The sequence below is a fragment of the Acinonyx jubatus genome, chromosome E2 (assembly GCF_027475565.1).
Source record: "Acinonyx jubatus isolate Ajub_Pintada_27869175 chromosome E2, VMU_Ajub_asm_v1.0, whole genome shotgun sequence".
Taxonomy (NCBI): Eukaryota; Metazoa; Chordata; class Mammalia; order Carnivora; family Felidae; genus Acinonyx; species Acinonyx jubatus.
Genome location: NC_069396.1, coordinates 11,193,442 through 11,220,687, shown reverse-complemented (window position 1 = coordinate 11,220,687; position 27,246 = coordinate 11,193,442). Strand labels below are relative to the sequence as shown.

General features: G+C 38.8%; 1 protein-coding gene across 3 annotated transcripts in view; it reads left to right on the top strand.

Annotated features, from left to right (window-relative positions):
* CNTNAP4 (contactin associated protein family member 4) overlaps positions 1-27,246 on the top strand; it is a 252,750-nt gene that overhangs the window by 166,092 nt on the left and 59,412 nt on the right. For all 3 annotated transcript variants that reach the window (XR_008293835.1, XM_053211174.1, XM_053211175.1), the window contains 4 exons: positions 6,527-6,633; positions 9,959-10,078; positions 20,159-20,356; positions 24,620-24,776. Coding sequence is in view for 2 of the 3 variants with exons in the window: in XM_053211174.1 (XP_053067149.1) it covers positions 6,527-6,633; positions 9,959-10,078; positions 20,159-20,356; positions 24,620-24,776 (582 nt within the window). In the remaining variant the exon portion in view is untranslated. The remainder of the gene's footprint in view (positions 1-6,526; positions 6,634-9,958; positions 10,079-20,158; positions 20,357-24,619; positions 24,777-27,246) is intronic.

Genomic DNA, 27,246 nt, shown 5'->3' with positions numbered 1-27,246 from the left:
TTTCTTTAACTTTGACCCGTCCATTTTCAAATGTTTGGCAGCATATTAAAACTTATATATAAAATGAACATGTTTTAAAACTCCTTTTCCCACCATCACCTATTCCACAGGAAATGGATGATATTCACATTAGAAATAAGAAAAATATGCTTTTAGTTTTATGCTTCGTGTTTCCAGGGATAAAATTTAGGTGGGAGACATGTGACCATGTTATTTATATGTTAACATGCTACCGATTTACAAAAGGTAATGTTGATGCTGCTATAACTTTTATTTATTTTATTTTTATTTTTTAATTTGCATCCAAGTTATTTAGCATAGTGCTGTAATGATTTAAGGAGTAGATTCCAGTGATTCATCCCCTATGTATATAACACCCAGTGCTCATCCCAACAAGTGTCCTCCCTAATGCCCCTTACCCATTTACCCCATCCCCCATCCACAACCCTTCCAGCAAGCCTCGGTTTGTTCTCTGTAACTAAAATTCTCTTATGTTCTGTCCTCCTCCTTGTTTTTACATTATTTTTGCTTCCCTTCCCTTATGTTCATCTGTTTTGTATCTTAAATTCCTCATACAAGTGGAGTCATATGATACTTATCTTTCTCTGTCTAATTTCACTTAGCATAATATCCTCTAGTTCCATCCATGTAGCTGCAAATGGCAGGATTTCATTCTTTTTTATTGCCGACTAATACTCTATTGTATATATGTACACCACATTTCTTTATCCATTCGTCAGTCAGTGGACATTTGGGCTCTTTCCATACTTTGGTTATTATCAATAGTGCTGTTACAAACATTGGGGTGCATATGCCCCTGTGAAACAGCACAACTGTATCCCTTGGATAAATACCTACTAGTGCAATTTCTGGGTCATAAGATAGTTCTATTTTTAATTTTTTGAGGAACCTCCTTACTGTTTTTCAGAGTGGCTGTCCCAGTTTGCATTCCTACCAGCAGTGCAAAAGATCTCCTCTTTCTCTGCATCCTCGCCAACGTCTGTAGTTGCCTGAGTTGTTAATGTTAGCCATTCTGACAGGTGTCAGGTCGTATCTCATTGGGGTTTTGATTTGTATTTCCCTGATGATGAATGATGTTGAGCATTTTTTCATGTGTTAGCCATCTGGATGTCTTCTTTGGAGAAGTGTCTGTTCATGTCTTTTGCCCATTGCTTCATTGGATTATTTGTTTTTTGGGGTGTTGAGTTTGATAAATTCTTTATAGATTTTGGATACTAACCCTTTATCTGATATGTCACTTGCAAATATCTTCTTCCATTCTATCAGTTGCCTTTTAGTTTTGCTGATTGTTTCCTTTGCTGTGCAGATGGTTTTTATTTTGATGAGGTCCCAATAGTTCATGTTTGCTTTTGTTTCCCTTGCCTCCAGAGACGTGTTGAGTAAGAAGTTGCTGCGGCAATGCTGCTATAATTTTAGACGAGTATAAATGTATCAAAAAAATATCATTAAACTCAATAAATTAGTACATTCTAACAGTAGTATTGATCATCACGTACCAGTAAGTCAGAGACCTATGTGGCTGGTTATCAAAATGTCTTTTGCTTCTCTGACAGCTGACTAATATTTTCAGTGGCATAGCAGTTTAACGGTTGCTCTGCTCCTAATGTGTACCTTTAACAGCACATTACTGTCTTCTCTGCAGGGAAAATAAAAAGGAACCCCTCCTTTGGAAAAGTTTGGAACTATAGCATTGATCAAGGTATAAACATGATCCAGTAGTTTCATTAGGAGCTCTAGTACAGGACATGGTAGCATAAGATTTGGGAGTTAATTGTAGAGGACAGGTAAATTTTAAAAAAGCAGTTGATAGTTAATAATTAAAAAGTATTTTTAGGCCTGGGCAACTATAGCCAAATAATCTTGCCAGTCATGTTTTAATATGAAGGTTGTTAATTTTAATTATTGAGTTTAATGGAATGTCATGGTCATTGCGGATTTAAAAAATGAAACATTGTTGCGGATAAAAAAATGAAACATTGTGACAGACTTAGCTCCTACCCTGTAGAGGTGTTCAATATATATGTTGAATAAATATAAATACTGAGCTTTAAAAATAACTTTTTATTTGCATGAGACATTTTATCAACATAAACGTATATATTATATCTGTTATTATATATGATGTGTGTTATATCTAATAGACTGTTAGTCTGTCAGTGTCTGTGGATCCTGTTTTGAACACTAATAGGTGTTGTGTGTAGAAAAAAAATAATTGTAATCTCATTTAGCAATGGATTAAAAGGCCATACTTTCCTCTTTATGAATATGCATTTATCTATTTAATCTAATTTGTAGCTAAAATAATTCTTTCTGTAATGAAAGATGATACGTAAAGGAAGAATTTAGACAGTAAACCTCAGTTGGCTTGATTTTGGTACTAAATGACAGTGACCTTCTCCATAGTTACGTCCACATCAGCTCTAGAACCTTAATCCCCATTTGGGGAAGGGCATGCCAGCTCTGAAGAGGTAGGGCTCACTTCCAAGTGGCTAACAATCATTAGGATCTGCGGGGAGATTCAGTCATCCACAATCAGTGATAGTCGTGTTAACCATCTTAGATTGTAGACAATTCCTTTGGTGCTGGTGGATCCACACTTCTCCAAACTGGGTTTCTCCGAAGCTGCCATTTTACCTGAGGAGGCTGGATTGCCTCCTTTCTGGAAATACACACTTGTAAAACAGAGGACTGTGGTTTATAGCACAGTTGGAGAATGTATGGTTTTAGTACCACACTTTGAGAAGACTTTTCAGAAAGAGTGAGCAAATTGTGGATAGATTGTGGCTATACATGCTTTCTTTTTTTAAGAAAAACTTACGACTAAGAGTAGCCCTAGCAGTATTAAAAATAATAGCAAAAATCAAAGTAACGTTTATGTATGTTTACCTTTTAAATTTCCAAAAGTATTTCTTGACTCATTTTCTTATATTCAGAAGAAAATGTATATTCATTTATTTTGGTCGTCTATGCTATACCTATTGACATAGCTTCCAAGCATTATTAAATAAAGTCTCTTTTTTAAAAAAATCTGTTTACCAGGCTGTATTCTCAGCACTTGACATGAATTAGTATTTAAGTCTGTGAGTTTGAGTGACTATGTGTAAGGATGATGCAAGTGTGTAAGGAGTCTGGGAATGCATGTGTGAATGACCTACAAGTGTGTGCACGTGTGTGGGAATAGCGTTGATGTGTGTGAGTGTGTGTATATGTACAAGTTAGCATGTGAGGAGCTGTGTGGCGGTGTATGTATGTAAGGATTTGCGTGAGTGTGCGAGGTGCGTTTGGATATGTGAGTAAGCTTGTGAATGTGTACGTGTGTGAGAGACTGTGTGTAATGACCGTTCTAAAATGAATTTTGCCCCTTTATTTTTTAATGTTAAAGATCTCATTGGGTATATTAAATGATTTGTGAATTGGACAGTGTCCCATTTAGCAGATAGAGGGGCGCTCCCTAAAATGAATGTTTAATTAATTAATGTGTATTTAAAGTAATCCTCACAAAACACCCTTAGAGTCTCTTCCTGGTAGTGTTTGTTTCTTGTAAATCTGAGAGCAGGTGCACAGAGAGGTGAGGTTGGCTAAGAGGACGCAGCTCAGGAGAGAGCCCGCATCCGATCTCAGCTCTCTGGGGCTGGCCAGGTCCCACTGAAATGTCTGCCTGCCAAACTGCACAGCCCCCTGGGCACACATTCACATCTATTGTGGTTCCTATTCAAGCTACATATAATAAACACATAATTTGATGATTTAATACATTGCAGTGAAAAATAAACAGGAACATGAAAAATATACTTAAAAATCTGACAGGAACTTAAACAAATGTAGCTCCTTTTTTACTGTAACTTTAAGTTGGATCAGATCTACATGTAAAGGTGTACATATATTTACACATGCTCACACTCACCTTTGTACGGTCATTCGCACATACTCTTTACACACAGACGAACAGCCTCTCATACGTGTGTACACATTTGTGTGCTCAGTCACACACTTCCAAAGCTTTACCACATCCAGTCTTTACAATACACTCTTTATTTGCACATTCTGGCGCCTCCTTACTTACTAATCCACGTACATGCACACACACATGCGCACACTTACAAGAACATTCCCACACCCCTTACACACTCACATCTTCCTTATCTACATTCACACACGCACACTCACCTAGAAGCCCTGCCCCTGTCCTCTATGGACATACAGGGGAAGTGACCCTAAGTCAGAAATATGGGTGCCTGAGGGCTGAGGGAGGCCAGTCCCTCGGCGAGGTGAGGACAGAACCACAAAGGAGGCTGCTGTTCGTATCCCCTGCCCATTATGAACAGTGAAAATAATGACAAATATCAACAGAAAAGTGTTGGAGGCTACAGAGAATGACTAAGGAAAGAGAAGAGCGTAAATTGTTTAGAACACTGAATGAAAATCAGTCCTTCACTCTACAATGTAATTTGCTGTAGGTTACTTACTAGTTGTCAGGAGAGGCTACTACACGATGAATTTCAACACCACCCACAATCCAGTCTTCACATTGTACTTAAAAAATGCGAAAAGTCAGGTCTAACAAGAATCAAGGAAAATGAATTCAATATCTTTCAGCAGCAGCAAATCAAATAGAAATGGCACATGTATCACACTGATTATTCATTCTTTAGAATCTTAAGTATAGCCACTTGTATCTGCTCCCTTTTAAAGCTTGGCTGAGGTCCGTGAGCCTGCTGTCCTTTTCTTTTCTGATCACCAACTAGGATTTTTTGTGTTATAAGTTTTTAAATCTACCTCTTTCTTCTAGATTGTTACTGATCTGAAATGCTTGAAAAAATATGTACAGCATGAAACATTCTTGAATGGATTCCTGTGAATCTATAAAAATACTAAAAAATATATAAACTTAATTGGCATAGAAAGATGCCCACTATTTATTTGTGCATCCTTAAGAAGGAGGTTGGAAAATAACATAACGATTTTATTTATGAATATAATCACACACACAAATGCATACATGCGTTTATATATGCATGCGCATGCATGTATATATTTGTAATGGTGATTTTTATATATGAGATTATAAACCATATTTCTCCTCTGCTGTGTCCTGGGTTGTTTGATTTTTTGTACAGTGGATATCTGTTTTTTATAATCAGGAAAAATCACTGGCATTGTTTTCAGTTAAAATTGGAGAAATCCTATGAGCAGAACACGAAGTTCCCATCCTTAGTTTTAATAAAGGAGGTGGCAGAAACCCCAAGCCTGAATATATTCTTGATAGGCTTTGCAGTTTAATTTTTTGTTTGGGAGTAATGGAGAGCATTTCAAACTTTGGTCTCAATAGATCTTTCCATATCAATACTGAAAAGCATCCATAATCTTATCAGGGCTCTTCAGGTCGATACCAGAAGCTCCCCAAGTTTTTTGGCCACAGTGCCTTATATAGTTCAGTAATTTTTTCATAGTGTTCCAAGCCAAAAGATATAACTAATGCCTTCATTTAAGATGTAACTTAGGTCCAAACAATTTTATAGATATGTCCTAAAATTTAGTAAGCCTTTGAAAATGGAATATACATACATAATATTTATTGTAATTTATATATGTAGATTATATATATACTATATATATATATATATATACATATATATATAATTTGAAAAATATTTTAATTTTATTTTGAATTCAACACAGCTACTTCATAATTACATGTGTTTACCTGTTGAGTATTGCACAACTTTTCAAAACTTGGGATCAGGTCAGACACTGCCACCCTCATTTTTGTTCAACACTGATTTCACATGGTTTCAGTTTTTTAGCAACTACTGAAAACCCAGGTTCTTAAATATGGTACATCATTGAAAGGAATGTATTATGATCTAATGTTGACATTGAACTACCTCAAGCAGGAAATTGTGCAAATTTGGGCAGATATTGAGTATGCCTGTATTTCTCTGGAAAAATTCAAATATCCCGGGAGCCCCTGTGAGTTCCATTCAGCACCCTAGAGCACCCCAACACACTGCTATGAATTTGTGTGCCTGTCCAATGAAACTTCAACATTCCTAGAGGTATTCACTCTACTCAAAAAGTGAATAAAGATGTCCCTCCGTCTTACTTCCTTCTTTTCTTCTCTCTTTTTTATTCTTGTTTCTTTAAATATTCAGTGTAGTAAATCACTAAGATTGAGTGTTGTTATTTTATGTAAGCTATTGGTATTTCTGGCAGCATATTGAATTAGTGTTATGTTTACTTAGGGAAAAGAAAGTGCTCTGATGTAGCAGGACATGTTGAAAATTAAGCAGTCACAACCAATGAGAATTGGTTGAAATCTGATGCAGCTATTGATCTAAGGTTTGGTTCTGTGATTAAAGCACCTTAGTGACAGACTGAATAACCATTAGTCATGTTAAATTTACCCTTTCTGGTACTGTGGACATTCTTCTCTCACATGACCATGACCAACAGTTTATGACAGCTCAAAATGAAAAGTAGTGATTGTATCTGCACCTTTTTGTAGGTGTTTGCCCAACTACTGTGAACATGGCGGTGAATGTTCCCAGTCCTGGAATACCTTTCACTGCAACTGTGCAAACACTGGCTACACAGGAGCTACTTGCCACAACTGTAAGCCGAACACACTTGCTTCTTCTTGCCTCTGTTCCGATTTCCTTGTTCCATTTCCCTTTTTGTGGCTGTGCGCATATATGTCCGTGGATTGGAACGTGCAAGCCTGAATTTTAGCGTCCAGTTGATTCCTAGTTTATTTTAAATCCACACCTCTTTGCACAAAGTTGTCGAAGTAGCTTATAGAAATAGGTAACATAAAACAGGATAGAAAAGAGTAGGGGAGCTGGCAAAGGAGAAATGTATATCGAAAAAAAAAGGCAGCTAAGGATAACTATAAATAGTGAATAAACATAGATAATGAATAAATAATAAATAATACAGAATGAGTAATCCTTAAATTTTCATAACCCCATTAATGAGAATAATGAAATAAGGATGGCAGGTAACGATGTTAATCATAATAGTTCATTTTATTGAATGTTTTCTAAATGCAGGTACTGATACAATATTTTGTATGTCCCAATTCATTGAATTCTGATGTTCCAAATTCACTGAATTAGTAGGTTACCATTATTATCCCTAGTTTACTCATGAAATAACAGAGACTAATCACCTTGCCCAAGCCTCCTTCAATAACTGAGGGACACTGAGTATGTGAACACTTGGAATTGTGCTTCAGAGCCTGGGAGCACAACCAATAAATACTCTATGTATATCTGATGAAGTGTTTGCATGCATTGTAAGTAAGACACATATGCCATTTTGATGTCCGCTTTTTCCGCACATAGGATGGGGAGATCTAAACGCCCATTTTTCTCTCCCACTTTTTCACATTATTACAGACACTGCTGAGCGACTTCTCTCCTACTACGATGTCCCATAGCCTTGACTTCAGGCGAGGGTGTTCTATGCAGTCATCAGTCTCTCCATTTGCAGTCTCTTCACCGTGTGCTACTTTGTACTCCTCTCGGAGTGGAGAGTTAGCATCCCAGGCTCCCAGCCCTGTAGGTTCTGGAAGGGACCCTCAGAGGTCCTGATTCGGGGCTGACGAGGGCGTGAGCAGGAGGGGCTCCTGGTGTCACCCTCAAGCCTGCACCACAGCAGCCAGGGTCATTCTTAGGCATCAGCTTATCTTCGCATCATGAAGGATGCCTACTGTTGCTAAGGCCACGCCTCACTGTAACTAGAGACCAAGTTACTTGAGCCAGGCCCAGTAGCAGAAGGCCAGTCTAGTTGACTTTTTCGTATCCACCATCTTCCTAATTGTAGTAACTCCCAACAGAACGCTAATTCAATGTGTTTTAATTGACCCTTTGTTTGTAATTGTTATGAATGACTGAATCTAAATATTTACATTCTGAGGGAAAAAACTGGTTGATAAAGTATTTTTGTTTATGGCCACATTTTGCTCTAAGCATGGAGTTAACTTACTAGGTTCTTGAACAGGTAGTCCAAATGGAGCTGAAGGGTTTTGGCCAATAAACATTATGAGAAATGGGGCCAGGAGGACAAACTTGGTTGTAGTGAAGTCTTCACTATTGTTAGCATAAATAGAGAATGGGGCAGGGATGGAGTCTTTAAAAGGTTTTATTAGAAAATAACATGTTATAAACATTCATATTATAAAGAGTAAGGCAATACACACGAAGCAAATGTACTCCCAATTACCATCATGGAATCGTGTGTCCTTTCTTTTTCAAAGTTTATTTATTTATTTTGAGAGAGAGAGAGAATACGAGTAGGGTAAGGGCAGAGAGAGAGAGGGGAAGAGAGAGAATCCCAAGCAGGCTCTGCACTATCACTGCAGAGCCTGACATGGGGCTCGAACCCGTAAACTGTGACATCACTACTTCAGCCAAAATCAACAGTCAGATACTTAACCAACTGAGCCATCCAGGCACCTCAATCATGTGTCCTTTCTAATACCAACCCTGACTCTCAAGTTATGTATATCTCCTGCCAACCGCCTTCAAAGAATTTATGAACATATGTATATGTGTGCAGAAGTGAATAAAATAACCATTTTTACATGCCTGTTTCACTGTACAAAATATAAATGTGACTAGAAAACAACCCATGCTTAAATTCTTGTCTATGTAATGTATAATAGGAACAAAATAAAACCATCAGAAGGTGGAGGTATAGGGAAGTAAATTTGTATGATTATCTGAAATTTCAGTAATATTGAGCAAATTAGTTACATTATTTCATATTGCCTAAAAAGTCATTAACATAATTTTCAAAAATTTAGACTAGATCAAGGAAGGACATTCAGGGTATGACTTATTTCTCATTTCATAAAATCAAAAGCTTTATGAAAATTATCAGTACATTTGACCAAGTGTTCAATGCGATGTGTGTATCATATATAGCTATTAATGTCAAACCTTGTACATGGCAAATGTATAATTATATAATCAAAAACGTCCAATTATGGGGACACCTGGGGGCTCAGTCAGTTAAACATCCAACTCTTGATTTCTTCTCAGGTTATGATCTCATGGTTTCTGGGATCAGGCCCCTTGTTTGGTTCTGCACTGACAGTGTGGAGCCTGTTTGGGATCCTCTCTCCCTCTCTCTCTTTGCCTGTCTCCTGCTCATGCTTTCTCTCTCCCAAAGTAAATAAATGAACTTTAAAAAAAAAACCCATCCAATTATGGATCAAAACATATTGAGACCACTTGAAGGAATATTTAATATAGATATTTCTTCTGCTTCCAATTTTAATTATCTTAAATTCTCATTAGAGAGAATTAGAGAAAGTTTCTTTTGTAAATTACTTTTAAAATTATTGACGAAGAGCTTTGCCGGTCATTATGTTTTTTAAAAATTTTATCTGTGAGTAATTTTTGTGAGAAAGGAGAATTGTTACAACATTATTTAAAACCTTTCTATTTCATAATTAGTGGATAATAGCAGATTATTTAAGGAGATTACACTATTGTGTTTCAGATGTTAGGTGACGCTAGAATTAGAAATTCCAAAGTGCATGTCACAAGATCCATTTGAATGGATGTCCAAAATGGGATGTCCATACTTCTAAGTATGTTAACATTTAAAACACATACCGTCTCTTTTGTTGTTTTACTTAATGTAAAAAAATACTTTTTTATTTTGACTCAGTAATCTCATATTCCTTTAATGACAGAAAGAAATGCCATGAAGTTCAACCTCATTCTGCCTTTCTCTATATAACCTACTTTCATCCATATTAGTTATTTTTTAAAAAAAAAAGAATGAGTTTTAAAGTGTGTTCTATCTTTTCTCCCGGTCAGTAATGTACATATTACATTTCAGCACTTGGAGTGTTTTGTGTCCAAATTAGAACTTCAGAGATTCATTTTATACTATTCCATTTATGATGGTCCATTTTTTTTTACAGCTATCTATGAGCAGTCATGTGAATCCTATAAGCACAGAGGAAATACTTCAGGGTTTTACTATATAGATTCAGATGGAAGTGGTCCCCTGGAACCCTTTCTTCTATATTGCAATATGACTGGTGAGTTAATCAATTTTCATTTAATAGTTAAATTTGCATGAAGCTTTAAACACACAAAATTAAAATGAAACCAGTAGAAAGTTGGCCTAATTTGCAACTTGATTAAAATGTATATTGTTCAGCGAAAGAGCTCAACATAAATCTTTAAAAAATAGTTTAATGGTAATGATTTAAAATGTTTTATTATTTTCAATGAATGCAGTATCTGGGTAGAACATCTAATAATAAACGTGTCTTATTAAGTCCCCAAACAAAAAGGACAGACTTTATTTCTCTGAGAAGATTGATACATGTGAAAGCTTTGGAAAATATTTACTTTTTAAATGTAGGTAAACATAACTTGTATTCTTGAATTTGTTACTTATATACATTTAAATAGGTATTAATAGTCATGGAAAATGTGTTTGATTAAATGCAACATCCACTTATGAAAAGGGAGAAAATGAAAACTCAATAAATTACCAACGGAAGGAAATTTCCTTACTTTGTTAAAGAGCACTCACAAAAAACTCTCCAGCACATTCATACTTCATGGTGAAATATTGAAATCTTTACCTGTGTTACCAGCATTAACACAAGATGCCTGCTATTATCACTCTGTTCACCATTGTATGGGATAGAGGTCCTTGCCAGTGCAATAAAGCAGGAGAAAGAAAGGAAGGATCGAAGTACTGGAAAGGTAGAACTAAGGTTCCCATTATCTGTCCTCGGCCAGGTGATATATTGAGAATATTCTCCATAATTTACAGATAAACTTTAGGGTGATCACTGGGTATCAAGTTAATATAAAAACTAATTTCATGTCTGTATACCAGCAATAAGCAAAATGAAGTTTTAGATTTTATTTTCAATAGCGTAAAAAAATCTCAAATACAAGGTAATAAATCTAATGAAAGATATGCATGGTTTCTATATAGATAAGGATAAAATGCTCATGAGATAAATTGAAATTCTAACTAGATGGGGAAATGTAAAAATTTCATTGATTGGGAAACTCAGTATAGTATAAATCTCAATTCTTCCCGTGTAGGTATTGATTCAGTGAAAACCTTAATTAAAATTCCAGTGGAGTATTTATTTGTTGATATAATTGCTTTGGTGAAAACTGGAATGCAGATTCTAAGATTTAGCAGCAGATTTGAAGGGACACAAAGAACCATATGGATAGTTGACTTACTCCAAAGGCATTGATATACAGTGAAGGGAATATGGTCTTTCAACCAGTGGTGCTGGGGAGCCAGCAGGGGGAGGGGAGGGGGTGTATATAAATGTCATAAAAAGGAATCTTGATCTCTGCATCATCAAACCCAAAAAAAATGGAGTCTGGATGAACTGTGCTGTCTACTGTAGTAGCCACTTGTAACAAATGCCTATTTTGGTTCAGTTTTTTTAATGTTTATTTATTTTTGACAGAGAGGAAGTTAGAGTGTGAGTGGGGGAGGGACAGAGAGAGAGGGAGACACAGAATCCGAAGCAGGCTCCAGGCTCTGAGCTGTCAGCACAGAGCCCGATACAGGACTCAAACTCACGACCAGTGAGATCATGCCCTGAGCCGAGGTCGGACACTCAACCGACCGAGCCACCCAAGCAACCCTCGATTCAAATTTAATAAAAACTAATTAATAAAGCTAAATGAATTGAAATACATTTTAAATTTAAATTAATAAAAACAAGATTAAGTTAACCGTCCCGTTTTCCAACCTCACTGGCCATATTTTAACTGCTCGGCAGCTGCCTATTCCATCGTGGCCAAAAGTTTACATTGAATAGCTCTGTGTCAGGAAGTCACAGTTTTCTGGAGCAAAACAAACAGAAAAAGGAAATATTAAATTGAAGTAGGAGCTGTTTCAGAGGAAGATTCACTACTTAAAAATCAGGCAGTGAATATCTGGGGCAAGAACCTTCCAGGCAAAGGAAATAGCAAGTGCTCAGTGCTGCGAGCAGTGATCTTCCCGGGTGCTTTCAGAAAACAGCAACAAATCTAGTGTGGTAGGAGTGTGCAAAGTTATCTGGGAGTAGTGGGAGAGCAAGAGAGTCGAGTAAGGCAGGGGCAGGCGGGGAAGTCACGAGGTCCTTACAACAATGTTGTAAAGTCCCTGATATTTACTTGAATGAGGTGAGAAGACACTGGGGACTTTTAAGCACCGATGGATGCACTCTGACTGCCTTCAGTGGGATCATGATGGCTCCAGTGTTGGGAAATGCCCATCTAGGAGCAGGGGTCCACACATACACACACATGCATATACACACATACACTCCATAGGCATGGCTATACATAAGATGCAGATCCATGTGTACGTGTGTGTAATGTATGTGTCTCTGTATGTCTGTAGTAGGAGTGGAAACCCGCTTGGAGTTCAAGTAGTGCAAGAATCCAGGCAAGAGGATAATGGTAGATAATAGCAGTGTGGATGGTGGAGGCAGTTTTGACTTTCTCACCAAGTATGTGTGAGATGTGAGAAAACAAAAGGAAACCAAAATAACACCACGTTCTGGCTTGGGCAGCTGGAGTAGTCGAGTTGCCGACATTGGAGAGGAGGTCAGAAAAGGTTTGAGGGCAAAGACCAGCAGCTCGGTCAAAATTTTACACATTTTGAGTTTGAGATGTCTGTGACACATTCAAAGGAGATACTGAGAAAGGCTGTTGAATATGGGAGCAAAAGTTCCTTTGGATTAATGTGTAATTCCAAAACCTGGAGGATGGTGCTGAAACCATGGCAACAGATATTTGGGAAAATTAGAAAATTAGACTGTATCTTCAAAGGTTTTTCGTGTAACACAGCTAGGCGTCTTCCATTTGTTCTCACAGTCATTGAAGGCATTGCCTGTCTTAGTCCGTTTGAGCTGCTGTAGCAAAATAACCACAGACTGGGTAGCTTACAAACAACAGAAATTCGTTTCTTACAGTTTTAGAGACTGGGAAGTCCAAGCTCGTGGCACCAGCATAGTCAACTGAGGGTCTCTCCTGGGCCACAGACTTCTGGTATTCTCATGTGATGGAAGAGGGTCTCTGGGGTCTCTTTTACAAGACGACTGATCCCCACCCTCATGACCTAATTACCCGATGATTCAACATATGAATGGAGGGGGGCACAAACATTCGGGCACTGCCCACACGCCAAAGCACCCTAAGACACATGATTCCCGCATGTGTGTCCCTTCAGTGACGGACCCAGCACGGACCCCCAGGCAGCACTTGAGTCAGGTTCTGACAACGTGGTTGCGGTGACAACAGAATCAATATTTTACAAATCTTCCCAGTTGACTCCTCTGTGTACCTAGCTTTGAGAATCACTGCTTTGGACCTGTGCTTCTCCAACTTCACAAAACAGACTGTTCTATTATGTGAGGTTGAAACATAATACATTTGAAAATACTTCACAGAGAGGAAGGGAAGACTTTGCAGTGAAATACAGGAATTTAAGTGTCAAATAACTTTTTGATTTTTCCTGTTCGTACAGCTTGGGTTGTGAGTGACATTTAACAATCTATCCCTGCGTCCTTGTGAATCCTGTGTTCCCACAATGCATCCTGAAGTATCTATCCACAGGCACATGCTTAGAAGGTTTTGATTCTATAAATCAGATACCTCTAGGTTGACAAGTATCTGTAATCTTTAAAACTTTACGAAACGTAGACACACACCACACACATACACACACAAGTCTCATTATCCGTGATTGTAACATCGTTATGTTCCGCAAGGCAACAACAGACACCGAATTAGCCAACATTCTCATCAACCGATCAACACATGACCTTGTTTGACTTGTGTTTCAGATTAGAGACACCTTATTTAATACACACTGTTAATTCATTGACATTGAACTCACAACCAACAGCACTGTGACTCACACTTCAACGAGGTTTATTCTAGCACCTGTTTTCTCATGAGGCACGTCACACAGCCTTCTTGCACTCGAAATACTAGATAGCTCTTTAGCACCACACTTCGAGGCCATTGTTAAAAAAAATTTTTTTTGGATACGTGTGGATTGGGCAACTCAAGCTTTTTGCTGCGTGTACATGTCTGTAGATGTACAAGAGTGCCTCGAGTCATGATTTGGGGGTTCAAATAAATTTTAGGCAGTAGGCGATTTCCAGATAATGAGGAACTGCAAATAGTGAGGATTGAATTATATTCACATACATACATATATTATCTTTGTATGGACAATAATTCCAAAATTGATAGGCCATGTGCACTTAAATTATCTAAATGACAAGGAAATTCCGAGTTTCATTTTATGGAATGAATTGTTCCCTTTCTATTAAATCAACATTTACCTCCTCATATTACTTTACCAGTCACGAGCCTTATCGCAGTCAACGAAGCGTCGTGCTAATTCGATAACAACTCTGACGGACATGAAGGAAATATGTATGTGCACACATACAGAGGTTAATTTTGCCTCAGCAAAATGATCAGAAAGCATTGATGCTGGAGAGGACATTCGCAACGTGTAAAGCCGTTTGAAAAGCAAGCCATTGAGAGCAGATACAGATAATCCAGTTAGGAGTCAGCTAAGTGTCATCAGAAACCGCAGAATATTGAAATACATTCACGCTAAAGTGGCAATCCCAGAATGTAACAACCCAGTGAAAAATAATGTTACAGCTTGAAATGTTCCCTATTGATCTGGTTTTTGCAAATGAGGAAAGCAGGGAGGTTGGGGAAAGAATCATTAGGGAGCAATCAGGGACAAAAACCTTGTCTCCTTTCTCCCAGTCTGAACAGTTTTCCACTAGAAAAGGCTGTGTTCTATCACTGTCACATTGCTTATAGCCAGTAACATATCCTCTAGTTGTATAAATCAAGTATAACAATTATAAAAACAAGGCAAAATGCTGAATCAGTAACTTGCAAATGGGTAACTTAAAAAAAAATCCAGTTACTAGTCTAGAATCATTGTCAAACAAATGATTCCACGTGGATTTAAATACCTTGAAGCATTACAAGCTAAAAACTACAAAGGAAACTTCTTTTGAATGGATAATTTCCCAAACTATGTTAAAGACTGAAAATTCTTTCTAAACAGAGTACTGTAAATATAATTTAAAAATAAGTAGACAGGATAATAGGAATCCCAGTGGCTGTCTCTTTAGAAATGTACATGGCTTTTTTCTTCTACACTAAATCCACTTTTTCTTTTCTTTTTTTTTTTTTTAAGTTTATTTTTTGGGCGCGGGGGTGGCGCAGAGAGAGAGAGCCACAGAATCTGAGCAGGCTTCAGGCTCCCAGCTGTCAGCACAGAGCCCCACGTGGGTCTAGAACCCGTGAACCGTCAGATCATGACCTCAGCCAAAGTCAGATGCACTGAGCCACCCAGGAGCCCCTAAATCCACTGCTCTTTCTAAAATGAAATAGCTCTAGGTTCAAGGCGTTGTTTCTCATGATCAAACATTGCATTGTAAGGACAATTGTTTCAGTGGGGAGCGATTGATGAGTGCTTGAGCTGAGGCTTTCAAACTTTGATGATAATGCTAATTCCGTCACTTAACCTTATTCTTTCTCTCTGCACCACCACCAAGACTCTTACATGTAGTTTCACTGACTCAATTTTCAAGCCCAAGGCCTGGGCCTCTGCTCTCTAAACAAGCTCTGAGATTGGGGCTCCTGAGACCATCCCCTGGGAAAGCTGGAGCGTCCTAAGATTTATAACAACAAAATTATTTTTACTCTAGGCATTTCAACCATCAGGCCTTCCTGATAGCTCTGAGAGTTAATGACCAACTATCGTTATTCAGATGCAGCCTTGTTTACGTCCAGTTTTGCCCCAGAACACTAGCTGCTCTTCCCTTTCATCTCCAAGGCTTTCCTGAACACAGCACTTCCTACCTGACCTCACAGCTTTTCATCACATCTGTCACCCTCCACTGTTAATCCGGAAGGAACACGAGCTCTGCAAGAGTGTTGCTTAAACAGCATGTTTTTTCTTTACACTGTTATCACACTAAAAAATAGCAGTCAGCCTAAGATAAATCAGGTTCTTAATTACTCAGGTGCTTTACATACAATCTATGTATTAGAAATCTCTTCGGGGAAAGACACCGGTGGACCCAAACTGCCTTTCCATTTTTTTTTTTTTTTTAGTATATTTATTAAATTTCATAGATTTGCTGCCCGTTTCAGCTGTCTTTCCTTACTCATGTCCCTGTGTCTCCTTACTGCAACAACTTAACTCTCTTTGCCTTTGGTAGAGGATAATTTTAAAAAAAAATAATACAATCATGACTCTTAGGCAGATAGAAAAATAAAAGCTCAAAAACACATTGTAAAGATTTTAACGCATTGTTCATGAGGAAACTGGTAAGCTGTTACAACCAGTTCAAAGGAGAATCCAGAGAACAGACCTCAGGGCACATCAGTAATGTTGAAATTAACGTGCAGACGGAGGAAGACCTGGCTTCGTCCATAGTAGAAAAGGGGAGTCCCTTGAACTTCTGCCGGATGGAATTTGCTCGTCTGTGGGCAATCATTACTTGTTGCAAGGAAAACAATGCTTTGCTTGCTGAGCCAATAAGTAAGACTAAACACATTAATTAATTAATTAAATCTAGAAGCCTGTGTTAAAGGATAATTTCATATGCATATGTCTTGGAAGTTAGAGATAGTGAATTTCTCTGGAGAGATTGAGAAGGCTTATCCCCCCCAGATGCATTTGCCTGCACTCCAAAAGTGATTTAAACAACCTGTGGACTGGCGCCTCTCCCCAGAGATCTGTGGCGTTCTAGAGCCAGAAGGCCCGTCTCCCTCTGTGGAGGGGAGGAGAAGATGTGCCAGCCATCGCCCGTAATCTCCAAGTCTCATACTTTTGGGGGTTTCCTCTCTTGGGTGCAGACCCCGCATGGGCGGGCGCGTCTGGCGCTCTCTGTATTGGCCCACGGGACATTGGGCCGTAGAGCCTAGAGGCTGCTAAGATTTTCCGTGGGCAGACGGCCCCTGATCCAAAGACTCCTGTGTCTGTGAGCGGCCGTCTGCCTCCACCCGTGTAAATCTAGATCTCGGTAGCTAGATGCAGACAAACGGATAGAATGCAGATAGGAGGCAAGATAACCAGTTAACTTACAAGTAGGATAATGTGTCACGCCCTCCACAGTGTCAGACTTACTCTTTTGCAAAACTATGAGTTGACAGTTTATAAAGTTCTAAAGCAGCTGAGAGGCAAGGCAAGGCTCACGGCCACCATGGAACCTGAAGGTTGTACTCTCGTCTGGCGAGTACCTTGTCTTTAATTCGTTCATGTGTTTATTCCCTCAGTTCTGTAACTAAAGTCTTTTGGGCGTGTTGTGCCAGCCCCCGTGCTGTGTGCTGCAGATACGGTGGTTAGCAAATCAGAAACCATCACTCTTCTCAGGGAGCCTCCAGGCCAGTGGAAAAGCCCCATGGAATAAATCACAAAATGCTGAGTTACAAATTATGATAAAGTCTGTGTCCTTTACGGTTGTAATTTCTAAACATCAGCTAATGCAATCATGTCGGAAAGAGCAGGAGAGAGGCTCAGGGTTAATAGTTGTGAGAGGTTCCCCCGTTTGCAAAGCACATGGGGCTTTGCATGGCTGCTGGGCACTCATTTTCTCATTGCTCCTCGTGATGTCTCTGCTTCGCCCGGGAAATCGAGATTGCCTGATAAATGCAGTATCTGTTTAACTTCATGCTTTGTAGCACTTTTTATTGAAAAATGAAATCAGCAACACCTGAGTGGCTCAGTCAGTTAAGCGTCTGATTCTCGATTTCAGCTCTGGTCGTGATCTCACGGTTCGTGAGTTGAAGCCCTGCGCCGGGCTCTGTGTTGACGGTACAGAGCCTGCTTGGGATTCTCTTTCTCCTTCTCTCTGCCCTGGCCCCCCCAAAATGAATAAATATTTTTTAAAAATGAAATCATTTAAAGAAACTACCGTAACACTGAAATTTTAGAATTTCAAAAGGAAACATTTCTGGGCACGGTCCTTCAAGGGATGTTATGCACCACAGCCTTGGATTTCTTACCCCTTAAAAGACCTTTAGAATCATGTGTTTACTGTGACCCAGTGGATGCTAAACTCTAGGGAAGCCCCTCTTGGTGTGAACCAAAAGGCAAAGAGGCAAAAGCAGGCATATTGCCCTGTTCCTGTGGCAGCTACCCAGCCAGAGTCGAGCTTCCTCATGCTGTCCATTGATTCATTACAAGGAAATTTTATTGTTTGCTGAACAATTAAAGCAGACTCCAGTGGAGGCTAGGTTAGTGGATTTGCCTGATTAATGATCATGAACTTCTTTTTTTTCTTAAAGATTATGTACTTCTTTTGAGAGTGCGAGTGAGCACACGCAAGTGAGGGAGGGGCAGGGAGAGAGGGAGAGAGAAAATCCCAAGCAGGCTGAGGTGGGGCTCGATCCCACAAACCGTGAGGTCCTGACTTGTGCCGGACCAAGAGTCAGACGCTTAACCGACTGAGCCACCCAAGCGCCCCAATAATCACAAACCTCTAATAGCGAAGGTTGGGTTGGCTAAAATCATAGAATTTCAGACCTATGATATTGTCCTGTATTCTGCCAGTTTATTTTCTAAATTTGGAAATGGAGGCTCAGAGTTTACCTGACTTTCTTAAGGGCACATCTACTCCAGATCTGCAACTCAAATATCCTGACAGTCTCTATACTATGTCACAGTCTGGCCATCCATAATTCATTTCATTAGCTTTTATATCATGTCCTCTTTAAGGAAATTAATTTACTGATAAAGCTGAATGGTGAGGAGAAATGCAAAGCAGAAATAAAAGTAACGGTTATTGTTTCCAAGAAAAATAGTGATGCACTCACACATAGAAGGCAATAAGACTGTCAAAGCTGCCTGCCGTCTTATTTAGCAGACAGACCTTTCTATCCAAAATTCTGGTGACCTGGTGAGGCATGGGAGTGAAATCTCTTATCTTCTTTTGATTGTCGATCCATGTGAATGCATTAGCTAAAGAGAGGGGAGGAAATTCTACCTACTGTTTCCTCCAATTTGGAATAGTCCTCTGTAATACAGAAGAGTTATGTGACTTAACATCACATGGATAGCAGAGTTTTGACAACTTCCAATCTGTTTCTTACCTATTAAATCAGAGGACTTTTGATTAATCTGTTCTTGTGCCTGCATCTATCACCGTAAATATAATGCGAAGTCAATTTCTGGGAAGGTTGAAGGCTAAATACAATATGCCTATCTTCCGTTACAAACATTGTAGGATTTTTATTTCATTTCATAATTTTGGTAATCATTATGATGGTAATGTTTACAGACATTCAAGTGTCGATAGGGATTGCTCTAGCAAGGACTCAAAGATATTTTATTTTTTATTTTAGTTGAGTTGCTGATGCTGTATCAGGTGTGTTCAGCTCAAGGAAGTAACGTCCTATTGTATTCCATAACTATGCACATCACACAATACCAAAATGAATATTTAAAATTCGATTTAAAAAGAAAAGGATGGGCACTCATAATTAAATGTTGTCTGAAGAGAGAGATATATATAGCCCATAAAAATCTGACCTTTCTTTGCTGGTAAAGGGAATGGTAAAGGGAATTTTTAAGAGTAGAAAAATCATCGCTTATATCATATAATTTAAAATATTTCAGAAATTCACAGATACACCTTTTTTCACATCGTAGCATCCCTGAATTCAGGGTGTGTCAATAATCAACAATGTTTTATAGTTATAAGAGGCAGCTTTTTCTTTTGTTTTTTTAAGTAAAATCATGATGCATCTTTAAAAAACAGAATATTGGATTCAGTGAAATGAAACATGTCGCAAATTTTAATAATTAGTTTTCTTAATATTTTTCACCATAAACATTTTCTGGTTAAATTATATGGCCACGTAAAATAAAAATCATGGCAAATGCATGGCAGTCCTATAAACTTCAGGGAAAAGAGTCACTTTACTATAATTTAGATATTTTAAGAACCCATTTGTGTTGAAACCTCTCAGAGAGGTTTGATGACTAGAAAAATTTGACTCAGATAAAAGGTGATTTTGATTTTCTTTATTTATTTTAACTTTTGCAGACTAGTGATGGTCTCCTCTCTTTCTTCCCCATTTCCGCATACAAGAAACTGCATGGACCGTCATACAGCACAATGGCTCTGACCTAACAAGAGTCAGAAACACTAACCCAGAGAACCCATATGCTGGGTTTTTCGAGTATGTGGCCAGCATGGAGCAGCTCCAGGCCACAATTAACCTTGCGGACCACTGTGAGCAGGAGCTTACCTACTACTGCAAGAAGTCACGGCTTGCCAATAAACAAGGTAAGGAAACTGAGGCACCTGTCCCTCTGTGCACATGGCACCGGCGCTTTACTTAACCAGCTCCCGAGGATTTGAATCATGCCGTGGTGGTGGTGGCATTCGGCCACGGAGCGTGTTTGCCCCCTGTATACTTAGCAAACATGTCACAGTCTGGAAGTCACAGCAATGCTTTTGCCCGAAGAAAGAACAAGGTCAATTTACTCTGAGCTTTGTTCAAAACCTCGATTGCCTTCGGAGTCTCTTCCTGGCCTCAGTCAGATAACTCTACAGAAAGGAGCTTCATTCTGATCCTCAATGAATGCTCAGTGTCTATCCTTTAGAAAGGGCAGGTGACACATACGGTTTGTTTTATCAGGAAGAGAGTTAATGAAAATATGACTCACTTTTCTCAAAGTGACTATTCTGTGCGACTCTTTTTTCATGGATTGTTGGCAGCTAGCCTCTGGGTAAAATTGAAAATTAGAATAGGCTGCTGAAAACAGTTTATTCAGCAGTTTAAATCGGAAATCAGAAAACCATCTTTTAACTCTTTCCTTTATTCTACTTTTAATAACCAGTCTGCTCTTCAGTTCTGTGTTTGGTTTGGTTTTCCCGTTAGAACATCTCATTATGTGACGGTATCTTGGGCCCCACCGCCCAGTGCTGGCGCAGTGCTGGAATTTACTGCAGGCGCTTTCCATCTGGCCTCCCGTAGGCATCCCTCATATCTTCTCATCACCCAATGTGTAATCTAGAATTTAATCTTCTTGAAGGGAATTAAGCTTTAAGAAACACGACTTCCGTCATGACGCTTTTCTACTTAACAAAGCTCCAGGCCTTCCTCTTTGCTGTCCGTCCAAAACAGACTCTTGTCTGATTCATACCATTCCCTAAGACACTGTTTTCTAGGAGTAATATTGAGGTATATTCTTCTTTAGAAATTAGAAAGATTCTGAGACATCTGCACAATAAAGCTACTTGGCGCATGTTTACCCCTGTTTGTTATCTTAAGAGAGGTCTGAATACCATGACAACAATTTTAAAAGACATGCATTTCATATGTGAATGTCATATGTCATATGGGTCAAGCAGAAAGATTTTGAACCCTTTTTTGTTAAGTTCATTTAATTATTTTGACAGAGACGGAGAGAATGAAGGCTGGGTGCTGGGGAGGGACAGAGAGAGAGAGAGAGAGAGAGAGAGAGAGAGAGAGAGAGAGAGAGAATCCCAAATAGGCTCTGCAGAGTGAGCACAGAGCCCCAGTTGGGGCTCAGACTCGCAAAACCGTGAGATCGTGACCTGAGCGGAAATCAAGAATCAGATGCTTCACTGACTGAGCCACCCAGGTGCCCCAAGATTTTGAACTCTCAAGATGACATTTGAACTTGTTGCTTCCAGTTAAGCAGCTCTTCTACTTACTGTCTACCCACGTAATACAACCAGATTATTCTTTCCCTTATGACTGGCTTCACACCCTCTCCTCCTTTTTCTCCTTCCTCTATTTCAGAATGTCCTTGTTTGGCCATTTACCCCCACCAACCCTTCCCATCTTGCTGGTCTCCTCTCACATCTTACCCCCCCCTGAAACCTCAATCCCATTTGTGAATGACCATCAGATAATTACAGTGTAAAGAGCATAAGACTTAAAGGCAGGGAGAGATGTGGGTTCAAATTCCAGGGCTCTTGTTGATTAGGTATAGAGCTTGGATAGATGAATCTTTCTCTTCTATGACATGGGGCCAGTGGTACCAACCTCACAGGGTGTGGCAATAATTGGATGACATAGCACAGCACGCACAAAGTGCCTGAAGTGAGCTTCTCTCTTTTCAGCTCTCTGGTGCATCACAGTTATAGTTTACGTAGCAGTTTAGTATGCAACTGATTGTTCATTGATGCTTAGAATCTAAAAACATAGATAAGCAAATATGGAAGTGTAATCTAAGAAGAATGAGAACCTTATTTATGGAAGGACAAACGAATGAGATGCAACAAAATGAACTGAGTTGCCTAACTAGAAAAGAAAGACAAAAGGGAAGATAAGCATCAAAGTCACAAATCAGCCAAACTCTGGAAGAAACAGAAAACAAAATCCCCAAGGGGTTGGCAAGCAAGCACCACCCAAAGTAAAGAGCACAGTATAGAGTGTGAAGGAACCCCTCCCTTCATGGCCAATGGTGCCCATGCATCTGGGTGTTTCAGCCAGGCTTGAGAGCCACTAGTAAAGAAAAGGCTGTAGAACAAAGGGTGATGATGCTTGTTACATACACAGATTTTCGTCAGGTCCATCACCCAAGAACTCATATGGAATGAACTTGAGTTTGAAAATAGAGAGAACAGGGGCGCCTGGGTGGCTCAGTTGGTTGGGCACCTGACATCAGCTCAGGTCATGATCTCACCCTTCGTGGGTTGGAGCCCCGCCTCGGGCTCTGCGCTAAACAAAACAGAGCCTGCTTCGGAGTATTTGTCTCATTCCCTCTCTCTCTCTGCCCCTCCCCCACAAATTCTCTCTCTCTTTCTCTCAAATAAATAAATATATAAACATAAAAAAAAGGAAAATAGAACAATTTGGAGTTTAAGTTCACAGTAAGAAATACACGGGGAAGAACAGGAAGGTGGTGTCAGACAGGTTAAGTTTACAGTTTCAGATCTTAAAGGTAGAGCAGTTTCAAATAATAATGGTGCCGTAACTGTGGACGAATAAAGTGGGATGTGTATGAAAATGAATTTTCTGCAAGCTGTGGAGCTATGACTCAGCACATTGAAAAGATGATCAATGTGGATACTCAGGTCATTTGGGATTTTAACTATGGGAAAGGGAATGTCCTACCATGATCACTGATATTTTATAATTTTAATTTTTAACTTAGAAAATTTCTCATGACTTCCTTCATTCTTTCCTATACTTACTTAAATTCTTCAGGACACTTGAAAAAGTCTTAAAGGGAACCGCATGTCCTTGGTACTTTAAAATATTCAGTGGTTTCAAGGAAGATTGGTGAAAATATTATTCAATATTTAGGAATAATTTATTTTCTTTTTAATCTATGAACACATAATGTTTAAGCAGTATATTGGAATATACCTATTAAATGTTTCAAGATGGTTAAGTTAATCATGCAATTAAAAAAAATGAAAAACCTTGATTGTAATAATGTCTTTATCCATAACACAAACTTCCAGTTCACTTGGGTTTTTTGGCATGGTATGTGCTGGTATGGAAAGGAACACTGGGAAGAGAGGTTGTCAGCATTAGTAGAGGTTTAATCAAATAGTAAGTTGTTATGAGCATTGACATTTGTAAATGAGGGAGAAATTAGTATAAGTCTGTATTTTCAATAGGGCTCATGGCAGTAACTTAAAAGTTTTGAAAGTCAACAGAAAAATGATCTAACAACTTTGAGGAGCTGACTGATTTGATGTCACATTCTTCCCATGCCCTGATTCTCAAATGACTATGATTTTTCCTCACTACCTATTGTTTTTTGCTAAGACAGATTGCCTGCATTCCTCATCTGAATGTTCTGTCTATTCTTTGTGCTAGTTCTTTGGCATCATGTTTAGTCGTAACTCTGAGAAGGAGCTGGAAGCTGAACATTCATCATAGAAAGCAATGCACTTGGCTAAGGGAAACTTTGTTTTTGAGTGTAGCGTTTGCTTCAGGCATAAAGATCTTTCAGTGTTATTTCTGTAGTCTCCAAATAAATAGCCAAGCCATTAAATGGAAGAAAAAAACCCCACATACTTCCAAATAGATCCTAAATCATAAGGAGGGGGTGCCATACAATGCCTAATGTAAATAAACAGCTCATGTGTTTTTAGTTGAATAAATGTATTGAGATCAATCGCTGACTTTCCACAACATTCTGTAGTGTTTTAATGGGCATTTTCATGATCTCAAATCAATTTTGCTTCTGATATCATAATTACTGTGGTTTATATTTTGATGCCTTCTTGTTTCAGAAATTATTTTTAAAGAACTTACATATGTGAACTCCTCTCAAAACATTTTTAAATGTCATGCCCGAATTAAAAAGGAACTACTGGTTTCTTTTCTACTTAAAGAAAAATATATTGACCATTTAAGCTTAAATAATAAAATATATTTTTTAAAAGCTTTCTTAAGGAAATGCCATCAGTAGCAGTCTTTGGAATATCATTACATCAGACCAGCCTTTCTTTTCCTGCCTTCAGTCTTTTGACTGATTTGGGAAGGAAGGGAATGGACTGGCCTGGAAGGCTGTGGGGTCTAGAGCCGATGTCACATTTCTCACATTTATCTTTCAGATGGACGCCCTCTGAGTTGGTGGGTTGGAAGAACCAATGAAACACAGACGTACTGGGGAGGTTCTTTGCCTGATCCTCAGAAGTGTACTTGTGGATTAGAAGGGAACTGCATTGATTCTCAGTATTACTGCAACTGTGACGCAGACCGGAATGAATGGTGATTTCCTTATGCAAAATAAAGTTGTTTTTATTTAATGTTTATTTATTTTTGAGGGAGAGAAAGAGAGAGAGAGAGGAGGAGGGCCAGAGAAAGAGAGGGAGGGAGAGACAAAATCCAAAGCAGGCTCCAGGTTCTGAGCTGTCAGCGCAGAGCCCGAGGCAGGGGTCAAACTCACGAACCGTGAGATCATGACCTGAGCCGAAGTCGGACGCTTAATCGACTGAGCCACCCAGACACCCCGATATAAAGTTTATTGTTAAAAATGAATCACTCAGAACATACAGCAGAGCAAGGCAGATACTGAACAAATTAGTACAGTGAAGAAATTAGATAAAGGTATGTTGTGATGAAATGTGTTACAATCAGTTTGAATCCTAAATGTGAAGACCAGTATCTTTTTATTTGAGTTTTTTGGAAGTGGACCACAAATCATTACATTTTATTTTTGTAATAGGATGAAATAGAGACATCTGTTTCATGTTTCCTCTTCATTGTAAGTCAGTTATCATTCTTTTTAAAATTGAATGTGGTTAAGAATTCTATTAGTTTCAAAATATATTTATAGCCATTAATTACTGAAGCACAGTTCTTCAATAATCTACCTCTAAAACCTTTAAACATGTAAACTTAGAAAGTCTCACAGTTATTTGAACATGTAGCTCTTTAGTTTTTTTTTAAGGACAAACCATGCCACAAAGAACTAATAGTCTATTTATCATACCTCAAAAAAGGAAATCTAAAACACTTAGGGATTTGAAAACTAAGGCTGAAATATTGTTTTAAGTAGAAGAGAAGCCTTATGTGTATGTTTGCCTTTGAAAATTTTGAAAAGATATTTAGTATATTTGAGACTAGAGTTGAAATATACATTGGTTTTATTTATTTGTGAAGTGAAAGGTTTTTAAATTTTCCTATTCGCATTTCAGCATTCCATATGTATATCTTACATCACTAAGCACCTGGATCTGTACATAAGAATTCTCTAAAAAAAATTTTTTTTAATTTATTTATTTTTGTCAGAGAGAGTGCGAGTGGGAGAGGGGCGGAGAGGGAGGGAGACACAGAATCCGAAGCAGGCTCCAGGCTCTGAGCTGTCAGCACAGAGCCTGATGTGGGGCTCGAACCCATGAACCCGTGATACCATGACCTGAGCTGAACTCGGAGGCTCGACTAACTGAGCCAACCAGGTACCCCAAGAATTATTTTTAAAAGTACTAATAGTCAATTTGGCTGTAAATGTGATTGATTTGGTTACAGAATCTACATTAATTTCAGTAATCAGTCCGTTGTTAATTGAGCTCATGTTTTGAATTATGGAATACTCTGTGTATTTATTTGGCGAACATCAAGGCTACATTATATTTAAAAAAAGATTGTTTTAGAATACTCTAAAAGGAGGTTTCTGCATGGAGTCACGATTATATTTTTAGTGTTACATATTTCATAGAGTATTGTCTTTCTTGCTCAAACTCCAGTTTTTCAGAATATCTACCTCCTGTGGAGGGCACTCTTTTCCTCACTGCCTTCACACACACGCACACCCCCCCCCCCACACACACAAAATGCCTACACAATAATAGTGTGTCTTACAGTGCAAATAAAATGTTAATAGCAGCGCTTACCAGGAAAAATACCTAACCTAATCACCAAATTTCTCCAATGCCTCTGTAACATATTATTCATCAAAAATAATTTTTAGGGGCACCTGGTGTGGCTCAATCTGTCACATGTCCAACTCGATTTCGGTTCAGGTCATGATCTCAGGGTTGTGGGATCGAGCCCCACGTTGGGCTCTCTGCTGGGTGTGGAGGCTACTGAAGATTCTCTCTCTCTCCCTCTCCATCTGCCCCTCCCCACCCTGTGTGCTCTCTTTCTCTCTCGCTCAAAAAAAGTCATTTTTAAAAATAAGATTTTAAAATTTCTCATATTAAATTCTGCTCCTGGTAAAGTAGCTTGCATGGAGCTAACCTTCCTTAGACACATTTATAATCTCTGGAAATATATTTAGAAAAGCACCTAGTTGAAGAAGGTGGAGAGCTGCCAAATGTAGGCAGAAACTACCAAGGTTGGGGGACTTTGACCCTTGAAAGAAGGAATTCAAGTGGGTGAGATAGATGTTTATATGCTCTTTCGCACGAGGGCACTCATCAAACCATGTGCCATGAGATGGTTAGGACTCCAAGGGAATACTAGATTTTTTCTGCTCCAGGTATCAGAGGACAGAGTTTAGGGCTGCCAAAATGACTAAAAATTGAGGAGGGAGTGGAAATCCCAGAAAGAAGAAAACTACCTGGGCAGAGTTCACTCTGTCAACTCCCCTCAGGGCCCCGACTGCCCTGAACCGCATATGCACAGGGGAGGTTTCTGGGAATCAAGCAGAGAGCTACCCCTGGAAAACTGAACGAGCTCTAGGGACATTTCAGTGGCATTTCACTTGGACCTTGTGACTTGCTTTAAATAAATAGAA